The sequence below is a fragment of the Pieris brassicae genome, chromosome 7 (assembly GCF_905147105.1).
Source record: "Pieris brassicae chromosome 7, ilPieBrab1.1, whole genome shotgun sequence".
Classification (NCBI taxonomy): Eukaryota; Metazoa; Arthropoda; class Insecta; order Lepidoptera; family Pieridae; genus Pieris; species Pieris brassicae.
Genome location: NC_059671.1, coordinates 7,585,668 through 7,605,318, shown reverse-complemented (window position 1 = coordinate 7,605,318; position 19,651 = coordinate 7,585,668). Strand labels below are relative to the sequence as shown.

Below are 19,651 nucleotides of genomic sequence, written 5' to 3'. Positions count from 1 at the left end.
AATACTTGACAGTGACAGCAGAGGCCGGCTTTCAATTGTCACGTCTTCAAAATTTCGTTTACAATATTTTAATTCTTATTTCTTATAACCAAAAATATTTAAATAATATTACATTTCCCTGAAATCATGGAACTAAATGAAAGAATTTTGCATTATTTAGAAAAATGTGATAAAGTAAACACTTTGAAACTTGCAGATGAATTTAACGAAGATCATCAGAAAATTGTTGGTTCAGTAAAAAGTATTGAGGCTTTAGAGATGATCGTTTCAGAAGCTGTAAAGTCTACGAAATGGGGATTAACGGAAGAAGGACAAATGGTCGCTGACCAAGGAAGCCACGAAGCTGTTTTATACAGAAATATTCCTGATGACGGCTCGCCACAAGCTGAAGTTATGAAGGTTACGAGTCTATTTTATTTGACTAGTAGTAGCACTTTTTCATTCTTCTATGTATAATTTTAAAGTTATAACTTAATGTTTTATTCTTCCAGAAAGTGCCTAATGCAAAAGTAGGATTCAGCAAAGCTATGTCAGCTGGTTGGATTTACATAGATAAATCAGGTGGTGCACCTTTAGTTAAACGTAAAGTTGAAACTATATCGGATACTGTTCAAGAAAATTTGATTGAAATTAAAAAAGGCATAGATAATTTAACAGATAATGTTAGGAATGACTACAAAAAACGAAAACTACTGCAAGAAATAACATTAAAAAGTTTTGAACTGACTAAAGGCCCACAATTTGCCACATCTATAAAGAAATTAGAAACTGATTTAACAAGTGAAATGCTGATGACAGTTTCATGGAAAGAGTTGCAATTTAAGCCATACAATTTTGATGCACTAGGTAAGTTTTTTATTAAGTACAGAGGGTCCAGTCACATGGCTCACCTCATGTTAAGTTGTTGTGTTGTTCATCAATCATATCAAAAATCCCCTCATGAATCATTTTTTATTTATATATATTTAAAATTATAAATGCTAGACAAGCCCTTGTTTGCCCAATTATAACGATAGTCTACACAACCACTTAAAACATAAGAATTAATAATGATTAATTTTATTTAAGAACACTTAAAACAAATTTGTCTAACTTATGCTTTATATCCAGGTCAACCACCCTCTTGTGGTCACCTTCATCCCCTCCTGAAGGTGAGGTCTGAATTCCGTGAAATCTTTCTTGAAATGGGTTTTACGGAGATGCCAACTAACCAATATGTTGAGAGCTCTTTCTGGAACTTTGATGCCCTCTTCCAACCACAGCAGCATCCTGCTAGGGATGCTCATGATACATTCTTCATATCATCACCTGCTAAGAGTACAGATTTTCCTATGGATTACTTAGAGAAAGTTAAAAAAGTGCATAGCAAAGGAGGCTATGGATCACAGGTATGTAAGTCCCACTTAAAATAAATTAAATTTAAATACATAACTTCTCATAGTATTTTAAACCAGCTAAAATATGTTTTTTTAAAGATGTGTTACCACAATATTATGTATTATAGTTACCTTTTTAATTGCTGTCTCATTAACATTGATGATGATGTTATTTTCAAGGTGTAGATGATAAAAAGTTTTCATTCCTACACTGTTAATATGTGCATTATTATGTTGAGTGTGTCCTTTATTTTGTTAACTCATGTTTTCACATTTTCAACAAAATATATTAATTCATATAATTTTCTTAGTATATGCGTGGTGATTTCCTAAATCAGTATTAAAATTTGAGAGCTAAATTGCAAATAATTGTTAGCATTAATTTACCATTGACTATTTAAAGTATAAATCATTATATCTTTTGTTATACACAAGTAATAAATAGTCAACATTATATTTTAAATTATTCAAAACCTTCCCCTGACCCAGGAACGGTACAGATAATGTGTTCATGAAACAACTTTTTTAGCAGTGATATCACTATTACAAAAATACTTCTAATAATTTTACCACAGTGATGTATTATATGAGACTTGTAGGGTTACAGATATGATTGGAAAATAGAGGAGGCTCAAAAGAATTTGCTCCGCACTCACACCACAGCAGTCAGTGCACGTATGCTGTACAAACTTGCTCAGCAGGATATTTTCAAACCACAGAAATACTTCAGTATAGATAAGGTACTATTTTTATCATAAATTCAATGAATTTATTCTTAATATGAACTAGTTGACATTCAATTTATCGAATTTGTCTTATCTATAAATTGGACAATAACCAGTAATAAAAATATGAAAAAAAAACAAGTTTTAGTTAGTTATATTTTAATTTCTGAAAGACATCTGATTAGTACTTATGCTTTAGGAATAGTAGAACAACTACAACTATACAAATTACTGTCAATTATAATTAGAAATTGAAAAAAAAAACTTGGAAATATTTATTTTGTTTTTTGAATTATTATAATCTCTTTATGTATTTTTTAAAATTAAAATATAGAAAATATTTTCTAGGTCTTCCGTAATGAAACTCTCGATGCTACGCATCTAGCAGAATTCCACCAAGTCGAAGGTGTGGTAGCAGCGAGAGGCCTTGGCTTGGCAGATCTCATTAGCGAATTAGACGCTTTCTTCTCGCGTCTCGGCTTCCACCAGCTACAGTTCAAACCAGCATACAACCCATATACAGAGCCTAGTATGGAGATCTTCGCGTATCATACTGGTAAGACATTTTTTATTAAGAATAATGCTGCTAAAAAAAATTAAAAAGTTTTATTAAAATAATATATATATATATATATATATATATATATCTCGAAACACACTTTACATTTTAGTGCAGTGTACGATGCACGATAATGGTAAGAAAATAGTGTTAATTTAGTTAAATTAGCTTTTATATGCACTAGATGGCGCTACTTACAAGACTGAGAGCTCTCTCATTCTCACGAGACTGTTTTTCGCCGGAGCTAATCTCAGGGCTCAAGGTTCATCGCGCAGTCTCGTGGGCATGAGCCGTAACTAGTCAACCAAGCAATAAAATAATTTCAGTCATTTCAAGACCTTAAAATAAGGAATTTCCATACAATTTGACTACTTTCGAACGATACATGATACAATTGCCAGAGTTATTGAACTTTCTATACAATATATATATTTTTTAATTACTTCAGGCCTCAGGTAAAATGTATTACAATTTATCTTAATATGTAAGATCATACTTTACAATCGTCTAGATGTGGCTAGACGTTTAATAAGATTTATTTTCACAAACAAATATAATTTGGTGGCGCTAGAATCCTTTATGGGTCTTGCACCGATACTGTGACTTTGATACCGATCCCGACGTTTTATGAAAAAGTTCTCACAACTTCCGTAGCGCTGATGTCGCAACCTTGAAATTTGCAGTCATCTAGACGTTATCGCTATTTACTTTTATACCCGTGCTAGCCTCAACTGTAACTATTTCATTGATTATTTTATAAGTAGGATGTTTTCTTTCCCTATACAAACAAGTGAAGATTGAAGTCAACAACTTATGCTACAAAGTTTATTTCACTTGAGTTAAGAAAATCTACTTTGAATTTTTCAGGTCTTGGAAAATGGATTGAGATTGGAAATTCGGGAGTTTTCCGTCCAGAAATGCTTCTGCCCATGGGGCTGCCTGAGGATGTCAACGTGATTGCGTGGGGGCTCTCGTTAGAACGACCAACTATGATCAAATACGGCCTTAATAATATAAGGGACCTGGTTGGACCCAAAGTGGACCTTCAGATGGTCCAAAACAACCCGATTTGTAGGCTTGATAAGTGAAAATAAATTATTTATTTATGTCTTTTGATTTATTTATTCGGTCTTATGCTTAAAAAATATAGAAAACATTAGGACAACAAATTTGAACTAGGAGTTGTAATCTAATGTAAAAAATTCTCGTGTCACTGTGTTTATTACAAACTCCTCCGAAATGGCTCGACCGGTATTAGTGAAATTTTGTGTATATATCGGTTAGGTCTCTGAATCGGACAACATCTATTTTTATCCCCCTAAGTGTTAAGGGTGGTCCACCCTCAAATTTTATTTTTTTATTTTTAGACAATCTTTTTTGTTTATATGTATGTATGAGTACACAAAAATTCATCCAATCCTTAATTTTTTATTTCTTAATTAAAACCTTATAACTTGAATATGGAGAAAAATTCACAGAAAACCCTAAAAAGTATTCATTCCCGAAAAACGTACAGTCTCTGGATAGCATAGCAAAATGTTCCATGTTGGTATGTACGTAAAAGGTAGGCTAAGTAAAATCACATTAAGAAGAAACGAAGTTCGCGGGGGCAGCTTGATATAAAAATTTAAATACATTCCTGAAAACGAAAGAATAAAATCAAAGGCAGCAGGCATCATTCCGGAGCCTCTTCTCGCAAGCTCGTCGGCAGCATCATTGCCGAGAGAACCACTCCCCTTTATCCACTGCAAGGTAACCCTGTTTGGTAGAGTTATGGCCTCTAGTGCTTCGTGGCAGTCCAGCATTAGTTTGCTGTTTGTCTTTTTGTTTCCGAGCGATATCAGCACGGCTGCACTGTCGGATACGAACTTAATGCAAAATTCATCAATTCTGCTTCAGTTAAAGCGACACATTCACACTGAAAAGTTGTGCTGTGTGTGCCTAAGGATAGGTGTATGTTGATTTTAAGATCAAGAGAGAATATGCCAGCGCCTGAGCCACACCCTGTTTTTGATCCATCGGTATATATGCGTAGCTCATTCAGGGTCGACTGATCATGTCCCACTTCTCTCAATTGTATGTGGTATTTCCTGTTACATATGAGTTAGTTGGTGAATGTATCACATGGCGCAGATATATGAGGTTGATACTCTACTGCCCTGTTGAGAATCGCTGTGTGTGCACTATAGTGATTTTTTCCCCATAGATCCAGTATCATAAGCTTAATGCCTTCTGCTGTATGTGTAGGTCTGGAGGTACAATTTGCAGGGCTATCTCCTTTGCTACAGTTGGTGTCATCCTCCTACAACCGCTAGCAGCGGACAAGGCTAGCTTCTGAAAGCGTCCAAGTTGCGTAATTGCCGTTCTGATATTGGCCACCAAACCAGGGTTCCATATGCTAGCATTGGTGGCATGAAAATGGCAGTGTAAAGTCATATAGTTATCTTAGGCGATAAGCCCCATTTCACGCCTAGCATCTTTTTGCACTCATAGAAGGCGAACTGCTTTGCTTAGTTTGTGTTCTAGGTGTTTATTCCAGAGCGGTTTACTGTCCAAAATCACACCTAAGTACTTGATGTCATCGTTAAGTTTGAGTTCAGTGTTGAAGAGTTTTAGAAGTCTGTACGGTCCAAGAAGTCTCTTCGGTTTTCTTCTGAGTATTCTGTTTGACAGTTAGCTCGTGCTCATTGCACCATCTCACAATCATTTTAAAAGCCCTTCTCATGAGACTACATAAGATGCTTTCAAAGCTCCCCGATATTAAGATAGGTATGTCATCCGCATATCCCATGTGTAGAGATTACCAGCGTTGAGTTTAGCAATAAGCTCGTTAAGTTCCACAGTAGCGGCGATAGGACACCGCCTTGTGGACAACCTCTGCTGACAATGCCTCCTGTTGTGGAGTTAACTGTGAACTGTATAGCTCGCTGTTTTAGCATATTGTTTATCAATTCTGTAAGAGTTGATGGTACTCCACATGTTCCTAGTGCTCCGGTTACTCGTGAAATTTATTGACTGCTTTAACTTCAGAGAGTTGCCAACGTGAGATACGACGTTGTGGAGTGAATCCGTTCATTTGCCTGAGCTGTAGACACGTTGATTTGGATAGCGATACCCGGCTACGTATCTCCCAGCCTCTCCATCGTTTTTAGGAAGAATGAAGTAAGGCTGATTGACCTGAAGGATTTCGCTCGGTTATAGTCCTCTCCACCTTTTGGGATGAATATAATTTTTACTTCCCTCCATTTCAAAGGTATGTATCTATGGGCTATACAGGCTTGGAAAACTGAGTCAAGATAGTCTACTATTAGGATCCCACTCCATCTTAGTAGACCTGGGAAGATGCCGTCCAAGCCAGCTACATCAGTTTTTGTGAATGAATTGTCAGATTTTCTAAGACATCCGATCGAGTGATAGGGCTCTATAGAGAGGCATGATTTCACCCCGGTTGCCTGGTTATTTTCAATACTGGTGCAGAAGTGTCTCCAGCACTCTTGCTTCCCAGTACGTAAAAGTTTTTTAAACCGCCTTCGCGCGACTGTGTACTTGTCCCAGACGATGGGTAACCGTGTATTCCCTGCTCTATTGAACAGCTCCCTGACCTTCCGTCAGTATCTCTCCAATTCGGGGCACCACCAGTTCTGTCCCCACCTTGGGGACACCTTGTAAGGGGACACGACTGTTTATAGCCTGTCAGGACTCAGGAATAGGGACGTTAGGTTATTTACATGTTTCTCAAGTCACGACCTTATACTAGACCGTAAAACTAGCTTTTTGGTAAAATAAGGTAAATAGCAACAAAACTCAATAACGGTATCGTTATAAAAAAATAATGAGTACGCTAGCTGCACTGCCCTTTAAGAACTAAAGTTAATATAACCTTTTACACAATAAAAGTCAATTGTTAATTATGACACTAATGTCATTAATAATTTTAAATATGGTATTAATAACATTAAATAAGAATATCGTATTAGATTCAATATTAAAAAGAAGTCCTCTGCGGATCAGTGTTAGAAGTTATGAGATTCCTGAAAAATTAAAAGGTGTAGCACAAGATCCAAACCCGAGTTTTTATAAAATGGTCCAATACTTCTATCATTACGCGGTGAAGGTATGTGAACCAAGTCTTGAAGAGTATTTGAAAAAATATACACATTTCTCAGACAAGAAACGTAAGCAACGTGTTGCTGGCATTTTAAAGGTGAGTTTCGCCTTAAATATTTTTTTGTATTACGTTAAATAAGCTGGATAAAGCCCTGAAGATAAAATGCTGTATTTTTATAGAAGAATTGAAAGCTATCTGTACACTATTTTCACGTATTAAGAAGATTTTCAGCTTTTAGCTAAATTATGTACCTACTGAATATAAATAACTTCGTACGCTGATAAAAAAATGCTCGCTGAGAGAAAAGTGAAAAGCTTGGAAGCCGTCAAGAGTAGTCACTTGTTTTTTACAAGAATTTATTCCATAAAATAATGAATTGGGTTGGCCGTGCCAATTTTTATTAGTAGATAGTTATTTGTAGTTACGCAGTTCCTAGAGATATAAGACATCATTCAGTGTTCCAACTTCTAGTACTAAGCACTTTTTAAAATGAAAAACCGCTATAAGCTTGTAAATTTCAGGTTATGGGCTCTTGCAACAGTTCTTTACAATTAGAGTTTCCCTTACAACGCAAGAGCGGAGACTATGAAATCATACACGCGTATCGCTCGCAACATAGCGTACATCGTCTTCCTTGTAAAGGAGGTAATAAAAATCCTTAAAGATCTCTCACGGTCTCTGCACTCAGCAACGAAGTGTAGTGGTACCGATGCAACACCTTTTCGCAGTATTATTTATGACAATAATACATTACATTTAAAATAGTAGATAGAGAAAGAACTCTTAACATATAAAGAAGAAATATATGGAAAGAACGAACTTTATTATTCATAATAAAAAGGATATTTTGTTTTCCTGTGCTGTGGGCAACTAGTCTCTTCATTTTGACTCTTTTATAATTAATCTATTGTTACACAATAGGAACATTTTCTTTTTCAGCATAGGACAAGTTGATAAGGTGTTGTTTAAGATTATTAGGAAAAGTAGGTATAAAGTTTTCAATCGTTAGTGAAAATTTTGTTTTTAAGAAATTGGTTAAAGATGAAAGGGCCTCTGGAGGAGAAAAAGCGTTAAAGCGAAGAAAGTCCGCTTTTTGGGTACTTTTTATGTGGGTTTGCATTATGTATGTTGTGGTGTAGTCGGTGTTTCTTTCCAAGAAAGGCTGCATATTGCTGTATATTATATATCTATACCGTTAAAAGTTTTGTTTAATTTTACAAATTTGAAGTTGAGTAGCGAAAAGGTTGCCTGTAGGATATCTTAAGAATAACGCGTTGGTCACTGGCAACTCCATACGGATATGCAATAAGATAGTATAGATCTGTACGAAAGATTTTTCGTTTAACTCAGAATTGCTGAAAATATTTTGTTATTCCTATTGAAGCCTCAGGAGGCTAAAATTAATAACAAAACAAAACAAATATATATATATTTTTGGGGGTTCTCATAGATTTTAAATGCCACAGGTATAAGATTTTCCGACCAAGTTGATCTTGAAGAGGTGAAAGCTCTAGCTGCACTCATGACGTACAAATGTGCTTGTTCCAATATCCCTTTTGGAGGCTCCAAAGGAGGTACTTTACATAATCGATTTTTACTAAAACATTTGGAGTACATGAGTTGATTGATCTCAGGTTTTTCAACATTTTGATTAGTTTTTTTGCATCCACGGGGCTCAGGGCTGTTTAGTAGATCCTCCCCTGGATGCTTATAAAAAAGTAACATTTCCAATATTACAATTGGATAAACTTGCGTATTAATAGAGCTTGGAAGATTGATTGCCACTGCTCCTTACGCCAATGGGACACGTGATCAACAAACAACTTATTTTTATACTGTATTCACAGGTGTTGCGATAAACCCAAAGAAATATACGGTGGCTGAATTACAAAGAATAACAAGACGCTACACCCTAGAACTAGCGAAAAAGCATTACATAGGTAAAATAGTTCTATACAACTTTGAGTGATATTGATATAGTATCACCTGTCTGACTGCAAATTTCGTTCGCATAAAAATCTTTATCTAATGGTTTTTTTTTTAAATATGTATAGGGGTAAAAAAACCTAGGCCATAGGCCTTCCTTCGAAATATTTTATTTATTTTCACGATAAGTATTTGTTAATATTAAATAATTTGGTTTCTAATAAGAACTAAATAACTATAATATGTACATAGGCCACTTATATAATGTTTTATCGAATTTTCGATTCGACGAATTTAGTCTATTAGAATAATGTAATAAATCCGTTATATACCTCCTGTTTTCTAGTTAAGCCCTCAAACAACAAATCATTAGGTACTTGACTTATTTCTCTTATATAATATTTGCAGGTGCAGGAATAGATGTCCCAGCTCCTGATGTTAACACATCTGGAAGAGAAATGTCCTGGATAGTTGACACCTATATTAAAACGTTAGGTAAGACTTAAGTCGGAAAACTGACCACAGAAGCAAAATTCTGAAAGCAAACTATTAAGATTTTTCATATTATGAGATTATAAAAATATCAAATTCCTATCACGGTGCAAGAGCTTGACTTTAAATTAAATATTGAATGATAAATTAAATAAAAAAATCCTGGTGCCAATATAAGTTGTTCCATTATATTCTTTATTTGTTAGGAAAAAATAGACTAAAAGTAAGTTTCGCCGAAACAGGGAGAGAAAATGTAAAAGAAAATCGCAAAACGTAGGTAATATTTTCGTGATTGATGAAACGATAATCACAATCGTTTTGAATCGTTTTTATTGTCATCTGGCTGGTTTATTAATAATCAAGGCCATAGTTCAGTTGGATGTTTACTTACAGGTTATAACGATATCAACGCAGCAGCATGCGTAACTGGCAAACCAATAAATGGCGGAGGTATTCGCGGACGAGTAGAAGCCACTGGACGTGGAGTATTTATAACAACCAGTGAGTTCATACACGACGAACAATGGATGAAGCTTATAGACCTGGAACCGGGGTTCAAGGTATTTTACAGGAATTAACTAACTACCAAATGGTTTCTTGCGTCATCAAGTTAGTCATTTTATTCGCATATATACATACATTAAAGAAAAATTACCGAATAAAAAAAAATAAGTTTTACATATTCATCAGTATTTTTAGGGATTTTTGCCGATACCAACCTTGATTGTTTTAAAATTAAATTAAGCTAAACTATATCAAGTTTGGTTAGCTTTTAATTTTTATTAATAAATATAAACAGTCACAAATTTTGAATAAGATAAATAGTTTTGTTATTGATAATTAAGAGTAGTAATTAAATTAAAGTAAAATAAATACATATTAATAATCAAAATTAACATTGATAACTTGTTGTAATTCTGTATTTTTATTTAATTTGGCATTGAAAAAATACTAAGCGCAATAGCAGTTAAAAGCAAAATAAAGTGCTTAGCGAAATGGAATCTGCGGGGACAAAACGGGTGAGAGAGACAACAACTGAATGAAACACGGGGATTCCCCGGGCATGGATAGTTTGTTCCTCATTTGCTACTAGATCAAACAATATGCGCCTTTACATTACTTTTTTAAAGCGCGAAATTTGAAAAGTATCGTATCGGCAATTAAAATATCGCCCATACCGAATGAATCCCTAGTATTTTTTAAAATTTTAATTAGGGGAGTTATCACAAATTTTAATTAAAATAAATTTTTTTTTATAAAAACCTTTCTAAGTGTAAAATTATCAAGTAAACCCGTGACTATGTTTGCTTTAAATCACGTAAAAACCGAAACTAATTACCGTACCATAATATTTCCGTTAATCGTTATTTTTTTTTGTTCTATAGAATTATAAAATTGTGATAATCAAGGCGTTTAAATTAGCTAAAGTCTATTTTCCTATTTATATTAATTATCTGAATTCAGTTTATATTGTATTTAATTTAAAAGGAATAACTTTTATATGAAATTAATTTATAATAAACTAATTATTTAAAATATTAAAGGGAAAGACTGCAATAATCCAAGGTTTCGGCAACGTGGGCAGTTGGGCAGGAGTGCACTTCCAGGAAAGTGGTGTGAAGGTCATCGGAGTTTTGGAGTCTGACTGCAACCTGTCCAACCCTGAAGGGATCAAGTGTAAGGTCAGGATCAAACAACCGTTAAAGACGGACAAGACAACATAAATATATTCAATGTAAAATGCACCTTAGAACATTGGTATAAAGATCCTATTACAATCTTAGTTGTTTACGTTTGTTAATTTTTTTATAATTGAATGTTTTAGGAACTACAAGAGTACAAGGCAAAGCATCGTGGTAGTGCCAAAGGCTTCCAAGGCGCCAAGGAATGTGGGCCTGAGCTGATGTTTGAAAAGTGTGATATACTTGTCGTGGCTGCCTTTGAAAAAACCATCACACATGAAAACGCCGGAAAACTCAACTGCAAGGTAAATTAAATTATAACATATTATCTAATACAAAGCTACGTTGTTGAACGCGAAGTGAGGTTCTGGGTTATGAGGTCGTTTTATATTTGGGGTGGTTCCTAAATAGTGATAATGCAAATATACATTTTCCTATGCAATAAATAAATACTGCCAGCCCAGAGATTAGATAATAAAATAATCTATTCTGTTTTTTTTTAAATACCCAAATATTGTGAGCATATTCATAGGAAGCTATTCTTAAAAATGGATAAGTTGACGTTTTCGCGGTAATAAAATAACTTTGCATGATTTTTTTTACTACGGCGCTGGTAAAATAACGTCAAAACGAGAAAGTAACGTTAGGAATCATGCTCCCGCATACAATTGCACGTCTGTTTTCTAAGTTCAAACGAGTTAGAACTTCCATTAACAACACGCATGGGCCGCACTACTAGAGCTTAAACAAATGTTTTAAAAAGTTGAAAACATAATCTTTTCGGATCGTCGTGTTACCTGACGATAACTGTTCCAAAAAATTAAACAAGATATTATAAAAGATAATTGCGTCACTTTTTATTGAAGCCCGCTAGTGTGTGTAGCAAAAACCTTATTGTCACTGCAATGACATCATACCCTGAAGTGCGCTTACAAAATGATTCCCACCGCCAAAGATCTACCACTCCTCGACCTTAGCCACTGGGGCTTTCTGCTCACCATTCTTCCTCCATATAACATGAAGGTGTAACAAACACGTTACAACCATCGTAGCGTAATTTAAAAAGCATAATAAACCAAATACAAAAATTGCCGAGATTGGCAAAATACTCTCGGGTTCTATTATAATACATAGGTATATAAATAATATTAGTATAGATTCAACGTTTATTCTGTCAGATGGCTTATATTCTCAAAACTTCCCCTAAGAAATATCTGATTTTCAAACTCTTGGACTATGCCAGATGATAGTGGAAGGCGCCAATGGCCCAACAACTCCAGCGGCTGACGTCATCCTCCGCGAGAAAAAGATCCTATGTCTTCCCGATCTGCTGGCGAATGCAGGAGGCGTAACTGTCTCATACTTCGAATATCTCAAGAACATCAATCATGTCAGCTTTGGAAAGTTGAGTATTAAGTTCTGGAGGGATTCCAATACTGCACTTTTAGGTGGGAAATTGACAATCTTCCTTAAATAAGTTGTTCAAGCCATTGAATCCTATTAAGTTTCCCCGATTTCGTTATTAACTCTAGGCAAAATTCCAGACGTGACCCACTATCGAATTTGTATGTAAATGGTCCGTGACGAACCTTGAGCCATTCTTGTGCCAAGTTATATCAAAAAGGTTTTACCTGTCTGTATTGTGGTTTTACTCACGATACCACCTTAGAAAAATCAGGGACCTGGTCTCGTCCGAAAATGAACCCTAATAATATTTACGAGGTTTATTTATGTTATTCTCTAAGTATGCCTCAATACGTCAGTCTCTTAAAAATAGTTGTATCTTTCCAAAGAAAGTTGACACAATTTTTAGTTTCCATAAAAATATTCTGTGTTACGAGAGACTATGTATATTTAATTAGTGTACAGTTAACCCCTTAGGGGTTAAGGCATTTCCTGTATACCCCTAATGTCGTTTGGGGTGATTCCTAGCTATGGCATCTATGAAGACGTTCTGGTACGAAACAGGTACTAGGAAACCGGCATGTCGTAGATCCTAATGCCCTAATGTACGGCAAAAACTGATCCCATGTCTGTAAGAAACATGTCATCTAATGCCATTAATTAACGTTTTCAATTCGTAACATAATAAATTGCGTGATGACGTAGGCCATTCTAAAGCTGTAATTGAATTTACAGATTCAGTGGAGAAATCCCTTAAGAATTCAAATATAGACGCAAAGATCCAACCAACACCATTGTTCCAATCTCTAATGTCCGGTGCCAGTGAACACCACATTGTAACATCAGGACTGGAATATTCCATGATCAACGCTTGCAATGTGAGTTGGAATATCAATTACAATAAATAAACCTCAGACCCTAAGTCTGCAACCTAAACTTACTTTGTTAACGAAGATAGTTTCGTTTTTTAAAGGGTAGTAGCAGAAGTAGGGAAGAATTTTTATATAGTTTATATAATCAATACCCTGAAAGGAAGGTCCATATTTATAGGAGAACATATTTCGCCCTTTAATTCCGGCAACGCAACCGGCACTGAATTGGATCTTCATGGGCTGCGATGACTGCCCATTATAGGCGTCCCGTAGGCTAGTTTGCCACCTAAATAAATAAAAAAACTTAAATTTCTTGCAGCACTAAATAATGTCGCGTAGATGATAATCATAACTCAGTACCCGTATTCCAATACGTACCTATCAATATTCACCATCTTGAGCGCCGAATAATCTAACTTCATATATCAAATGATTTGACAGCTTTCATCTAGTAAATTGTTTATTGTATTATTCTTAATAAGGTTTGATGTCCAAGAATTATTTACTACTACTATCGATTCTTCCTTTGTAGAACGTAAAACAAGCTGCGTCTGCGCACAATTTGGGTATAGACGTGAGAACCGCCGCCTACATAAACGCGATTGAGAAGATATTTGTCACCTATGACGAACAAGGAGTTGCAATTTAATAATTCGGTTTATATAATGAGAATAATTAGATCATGTATTAAAATATATATTATATAAGTACATAATTGTAATTTGAGTTCTTGTTTTATTGTCTACATAATCTGAAGACATTGCTTTGTTAATACAGACAATTATAGAAGCGAAACCTAAGATATCCCCTCCAAAAGCGGACTTAAAATCAAACAGAATCATCTAGATATGTCTTAGTCTCCGAGAAATGTCAGGACAAACATACATACACCTACGAATTTTACCCACGAGCTTGTAAGCAAATAGATAATAACGTTCTAGAATACTAATATTATTTTTCATTTATAGAACAAGGGGCAGATTAGGAGGCTCGTCTGAATAAAAGTGATATATATAGACAGAAAGCGGCAAGTGCGGTGCCGGCTTTTTAAGTATTGCAACACTTATCTTCAAGGACCCTAAGTTGAATTGGTTTGGAAATACTAGTGGGTAGCTAATTCCACATAGTGGAGGTGCGCAGCAAGCAAAACTGCCTTAAAAAACGCTCAGGCTATGGAACGACGGCCGTCGAGGTGATGCGGGTGAAATTTCCTATTCTCTTAACGTCTGATTCTGAAACTGAGCTGCTATTTAGCTACAACAATATCACAAACAGGTTAAACTGTTAACCTTAAGGCCCTATCCCAACATGCATTGATGTGTCAGTGTCTCGAGGTGGAGTGCGGTAGTACGGAGAGCTGGAGCGCCGGCCCGTAATAACAATTAGTTACGTAAATCATTAAATTAATGTAACTTTAACATTTTTTTTCTAAAATGGATTACTTGGCTTGCGATAAAATAGATCGTGTAAATTTCAAAATTATGTTCTATATATTTTCGTCATAAAATGAATTCAAAGTGTCAAAAATTGGCTGTTTGTTTTTTTTTCTATACAGCGAAGTTATTTAAATCGTGTATCGATCTTTCAAAATGGATACGTAAATTACTCGACTCCACCATATATTTTGTCCATTTGCCATACTTCATGAAACGATGACAAAAAATGGAAAGAACCGTTTTGGAGTTGTGCGACCCTTAAGCGCTAGCTTAAACCTAGTTGGGAAAAATACTTTAAGGAACTTTCGTTGTGTATTGAATAAAACAAAAACACCAATAAATAATTTATTATAACCTAGCACTTTCCCTATTATTTTTAAACCACGTGACTGTCTCCTGAATGGCTTGCTCAAACGGCGTAAAGCTGAAATCCTGATACAATGAACGCAATTTCCTATTAGATGCAGTCTTTTTATACTGACCATCCGCTTTGCTAGTATCATATATAATTTCACCGTTAAAACCGTGAGCTTTCTTAATAGCTTCGGCTGCTTTGCTAATAGAAACCTCGTCTTCTTCATCCACTGAAATGTTAAACTGTATAAGATTTAAGGTCTATATTCTAGAACGCTGTCAAACTTCAAACAGAATAAACGGTTTGACAGCTCATTGAACTAGATTTAACGAATAACGTTCTAGAATACGGGATTAAGTCTCAAAAACGACTTTAGCGCTAAAATCAGTGGCGATATAGGGATAATGGTGGTGGGAATGAAATCGACTCGTAGTTAGTATCGGCAAGAGCACTCTACACCACCTGTTAAGTTACGATTTGCCTACACATGACGCGATCTAGGATGCTCCCCACCAATACCCAGATATTGCCTCTGATTTTATTCGTGTATAGACTCTTAGTCTGCCAAGTGATGGAAATCGACAAGGGCAAGATAGATAAAAAATTGTGAAAATAAATACCGATAATGAATAATATATGTGTAACGCATAAGACAAATACAACCTAAATGAATATGATTAATATTTCGCTTATATATGATAGTTTTAAAGTATAAATTATTCTCTCCATACACTTTTACTCTTTTAAAATGTTTCGTGTAGTTTTAGATACTATTAATATGTTATTGTAATGCATTATAGCATTTTATAGGGCTTCACAGATTAGTAAAAATATTTTCCTAATACCAAAAACAATAGAAAACAGACGTCACGTTGGACAAGGACTCTGTTTCCTTTTTACCTGATAAAATGAGTGGTTCAATACTTTGGTAATATCTCAAAGTCCACACAAACAACTTAGCGATATCCAATGAATAAATAAATTGACGTAATGGAGCCCCGCTTCCCCATACTGAGAATGTTTTGTCATCTGAAACCATAAAAATTGTTTCTTTACAACTCCTAAGAGTTAATAGATTTTACTATTTGCGCAATTAACAAAAAGTCGAGAAAAAAAAACGTAAAACAGCTTTGGGATGCCCAGACCTAAAAGATTGTAGTGCGTCTGTTTAAATACATTTTTGCATAGCGTTTGGCATTTACAATAAAGTATAGTGGAACCAAGACTGGCTGAAAATAAGCCCCATGATTTGCAACAATCTGATACCTTTTGTCTATCAAAATCTGAAAGTGTGTAATATTTTGTGTGTTAATACAGTTTCATTTTTTTATATACCATTTATCATAGCATCGTCCATTCTTCGTATAAGCGCGGGTATGACATGACTTGATGTGAGAGAAAAATTGTCATTTGGACCAAATATATTACATGGAATCACTGATGTGAACATACAGCCATGCTGATCATGGTAACCTCTGAAATTAAAAAAAAATGTGTATAGATGCAATTCCCTTCCATAAAATATAAAACCTGATAAGGAATTACCAATTATGAGTGTCAACATGTCGCCAGTGTCTCAAAAACGTATTAATTTTTTATAAAATAGGGGACAAATGGAGGCTCACCATTTGTTATGTGATACTCATGTAAACTTACACTACTAAATGTTGCCAGCATTTCATTTAATTGGAATTCTTTGAAGGTCCCTAAGAAGAATTGGTTCAGAAATACTTTAGTGCCTATATACTTAGGTCTAGGTCCTGAATTCTCCTTAGACTCAAAAATGTAAGACTTCTAGAATTACCTATTTATCTATGATGATGTATTTACCACAAAGATACGGAAATTAAAATAAACTGATTAATGTTGTTATTTCTGCATTTTTGTGTAATCTATGGTAATGTATTTTAATGTGACAAAAGATAAAGTACCTGTTCAAAACATCAATCATCCTTTTAGCATAACTGTAGCCATAATTGGAGGTATGTGGTGGGCCATTATGCACCTAAGAACAATATTCAAAGTTTATGTTATTTTATTTCCTGGGTTCTAACCCCCATAGAACAATAATAGTTACAACCAAAGAACTGCATATTTATATATAAAGAAAGCAATCATTATATATGTTACACTAATACTCACCATAGTTTCATCAATAGGATATGTGATTTTGTCCGGGAATATACATGTGGACAGGCATGAAACCACTTTTTTAATTTTATATTTGAAGCTAGCATGAAGAACATTATCGTTTATACTCATGTTATCTCTCTGAAATTAGCAGTTTTAATAGAATTATATACATCACACAATATAACTGACATAGAATATTATTATTTGGTAAAAATTTATATAGAGTATAGGAGTATAATATTATCATAGATTACACATTTAAATATTTTTTTTTAAATATATTACTTTCTTTACATTATGTCTCTAGCTTACCACAACTGCTGGAAAGCTGCTGCTACCACAACTGCTGGTGCTAAGAAAAAATGTAAGTCTAGTTTTTTAAAGAAGTTGTATTTAAGCAGAATATTTATCTTTATGTTATGATTGGCCATCCGTGTTAGTTATCTACTAACTAAATTCATGAAACCACATCACAATGTTATTTATATATTTTGTAAAGTTTGTCTAAAAATATACTCTTGGATACATAATATTAATACATAACATACAATAGATCCCAAACTTACAAAAAAATCCAGATTGTGAGCCATATTGTGAAATAGACCTCCAACCATTGCAGCTAAATGGATTACATGTGTAGGTTTTTCTTTCTCAAAGAAAGCCTCTGTTTCATCTTTCTTTCTGTAAACAGTTATTACTTCAATAAAGCAGGTTATCATTAATTTGATTTACTACTTTAATTTTTAACAAAATGAATTAAAAATATTGTGGAAAAGAAAGGTTATTATGAAGACTGTTTTTAAAACTCTGTAATTAAACTTGTAATACCTTTTGTACAAAAATCTTAATTTAAAAGAGTGTAACTGACATAAAAGTTTTTTTCTGGTTAAATAAATTGAAAAAAATACCAGACGTAGACGTATATGGTAAAATACATTAATAATTTACCTAAGATCAACATTTCTTGAGCCACAGAAAATCCATGTTTCATTTAGAACGTCCTGAGACCCCAGTTTTCTTTCTTCTTCCACTATAGTTTTTATAGCCTGTCCGACTAAACCAGTCCCTCCCGTGACCAATATTACCTTTTCTTTTCTTGACCCCATATTCTTATTCACACAATAAGTAGATCTATATAGGTGAATCTGCGTACAGCAATATTTATATGGTTATATATTATACAGTTTTACAAATAAACAAATTCTTTGTATGACTCCTCTAACGATTGAATGTGTGATGGTGCATCACGCATAAAAACGGTGCCAATTATTATCAATATTAATCGAAGTAACTGACAACGTAGGATTCGTTATCGTGTTGGCAATAATTTACTTTCTGTTAATTTTATTTAAAATATAATAAGTAATTGTAATAAAAAATTTTTTTAGCCATTTTAACGTTTAAGCAAGATTATTTCCATTTAAAATGAAATTAAACCTAATTATTAAGATATTTTATTTTCATGAAAAGAAAGCGATAACGACTACTCACTACAGGAATAACATTCGCCGAAGAAATATTGTTTTTTGTTTAGATGTATGACATATGTCAATTCGTCAAACAGTTATGTTGTCATATAAAAAAATATTAGTTAAGAATATATGAAAATTATGTAAATAATAAAAATAATTAAGTATGTATATTGTACGTACTTCCGTGTAGCGAGAACACAACATACGTCCTCGTCGAACACAGACGACAGATCAACTATGTAATTTTAAATAAGAATGAATAAAAATGTTTAAAAAAGGGTAAATTCCCTATCGTCAGTAAAACCTCTATATAGAAAACCATACCATACCACAGGCTGGATTTTGTAGAAGTAATATTTCAAAACAAACTAATTAATGATGGCAACTATTTTAGATTTACAAATTGACAATAACAAACCTGAAGCTAATGACGTATATTTTGGTTGAGATAGGCGAAGGTTTGTTTTGACCATACCTAAAAAAGATAACCGATTACACACAATAACGGTAAAATTTGGAATGGACTCAAAATGTAAACATTGAATAATCAGTGAATCCTGCATTAAGGCACTAAAAGTGAAAGAAGAAGATGGTAATAATTATTATAAACGTTTAATACTTTAATGAGACTTAGGGTTAGATTCAAAAAACAGAATTAACGCTAAGTCAGAATTCCGTATGTCAAAAAATGATTGAATTTTATACGGAAGGATACGGGAATTAGTGCTAAAGAGTTATAACAAATCTAATCTACTTAGCGCTAAGTCTCCACTTTAAATACTACCATAAAGCTGTTAAAACACTGACATTTTAAAGCTTTTTTAATATGAAGTAAATAACGAAGCTCGTAACTTCACAAAACATATTTTTTGTCGAAATTTTCATTTCTAGGTTATTAATTTTTTCTTATTTTTTTAATGTTCAAATTTTCACGCCTATTTAAAAATACAACGTCTTTACGAAACTATTTGTGCACTCGGGCACAACAGTGAATTCCCTTGCCACACGCAATGCCTCCCAGATTTTAATACAACTTCAGCTGCTTTAACATAAAAACAATTAATAAATAAACTTTATTTTAAATTTCGCGGTGTTTTACTTATAGATTGCC

General features: G+C 34.0%; 3 protein-coding genes across 4 annotated transcripts; 2 read left to right on the top strand and 1 right to left on the bottom strand.

Annotated features, from left to right (window-relative positions):
• The first annotated feature begins 42 nt into the window (after nt 1-42).
• LOC123712471 (phenylalanine--tRNA ligase alpha subunit) lies at nt 43-3,770 on the top strand. Its single transcript, XM_045665569.1, has 6 exons — nt 43-399; nt 492-846; nt 1,111-1,388; nt 1,976-2,116; nt 2,450-2,657; nt 3,528-3,770. Exons 1-6 carry the CDS (start codon nt 127-129, stop codon nt 3,746-3,748), a joined length of 1,476 nt encoding a protein of 491 aa, XP_045521525.1. The 5' UTR covers nt 43-126; the 3' UTR covers nt 3,749-3,770.
• A 2,840-nt stretch (nt 3,771-6,610) lies between these two features.
• On the top strand, nt 6,611-13,870 carry LOC123711853 (glutamate dehydrogenase, mitochondrial-like). Of its 2 annotated transcripts, none has more exons than XM_045664692.1 (11): nt 6,611-6,774; nt 7,290-7,413; nt 8,235-8,342; nt 8,616-8,708; nt 9,103-9,189; nt 9,580-9,746; nt 10,731-10,868; nt 11,012-11,173; nt 12,112-12,316; nt 13,008-13,150; nt 13,677-13,870. In XM_045664692.1, exons 1-11 carry the CDS (start codon nt 6,742-6,744, stop codon nt 13,791-13,793), a joined length of 1,377 nt encoding a protein of 458 aa, XP_045520648.1. In that variant the 5' UTR covers nt 6,611-6,741; the 3' UTR covers nt 13,794-13,870. The 2 variants fall into 2 exon arrangements, with proteins under 2 accessions (XP_045520648.1, XP_045520647.1); XM_045664691.1 differs by having other exon boundaries at nt 6,611-6,864.
• A 1,040-nt stretch (nt 13,871-14,910) lies between these two features.
• LOC123712431 (GDP-L-fucose synthase) lies at nt 14,911-18,579 on the bottom strand. The gene is made up of 8 exons (XM_045665510.1): nt 18,560-18,579; nt 18,017-18,213; nt 17,635-17,749; nt 17,078-17,206; nt 16,867-16,940; nt 16,271-16,410; nt 15,836-15,964; nt 14,911-15,164 (listed from the first exon to the last, which is right to left on the bottom strand). The coding sequence occupies exons 2-8, from the start codon at nt 18,172-18,174 to the stop codon at nt 14,929-14,931; spliced, it is 981 nt and encodes a 326-aa protein (XP_045521466.1). The 5' UTR covers nt 18,175-18,213; nt 18,560-18,579; the 3' UTR covers nt 14,911-14,928.
• Nucleotides 18,580-19,651: the final 1,072 nt, after the last annotated feature.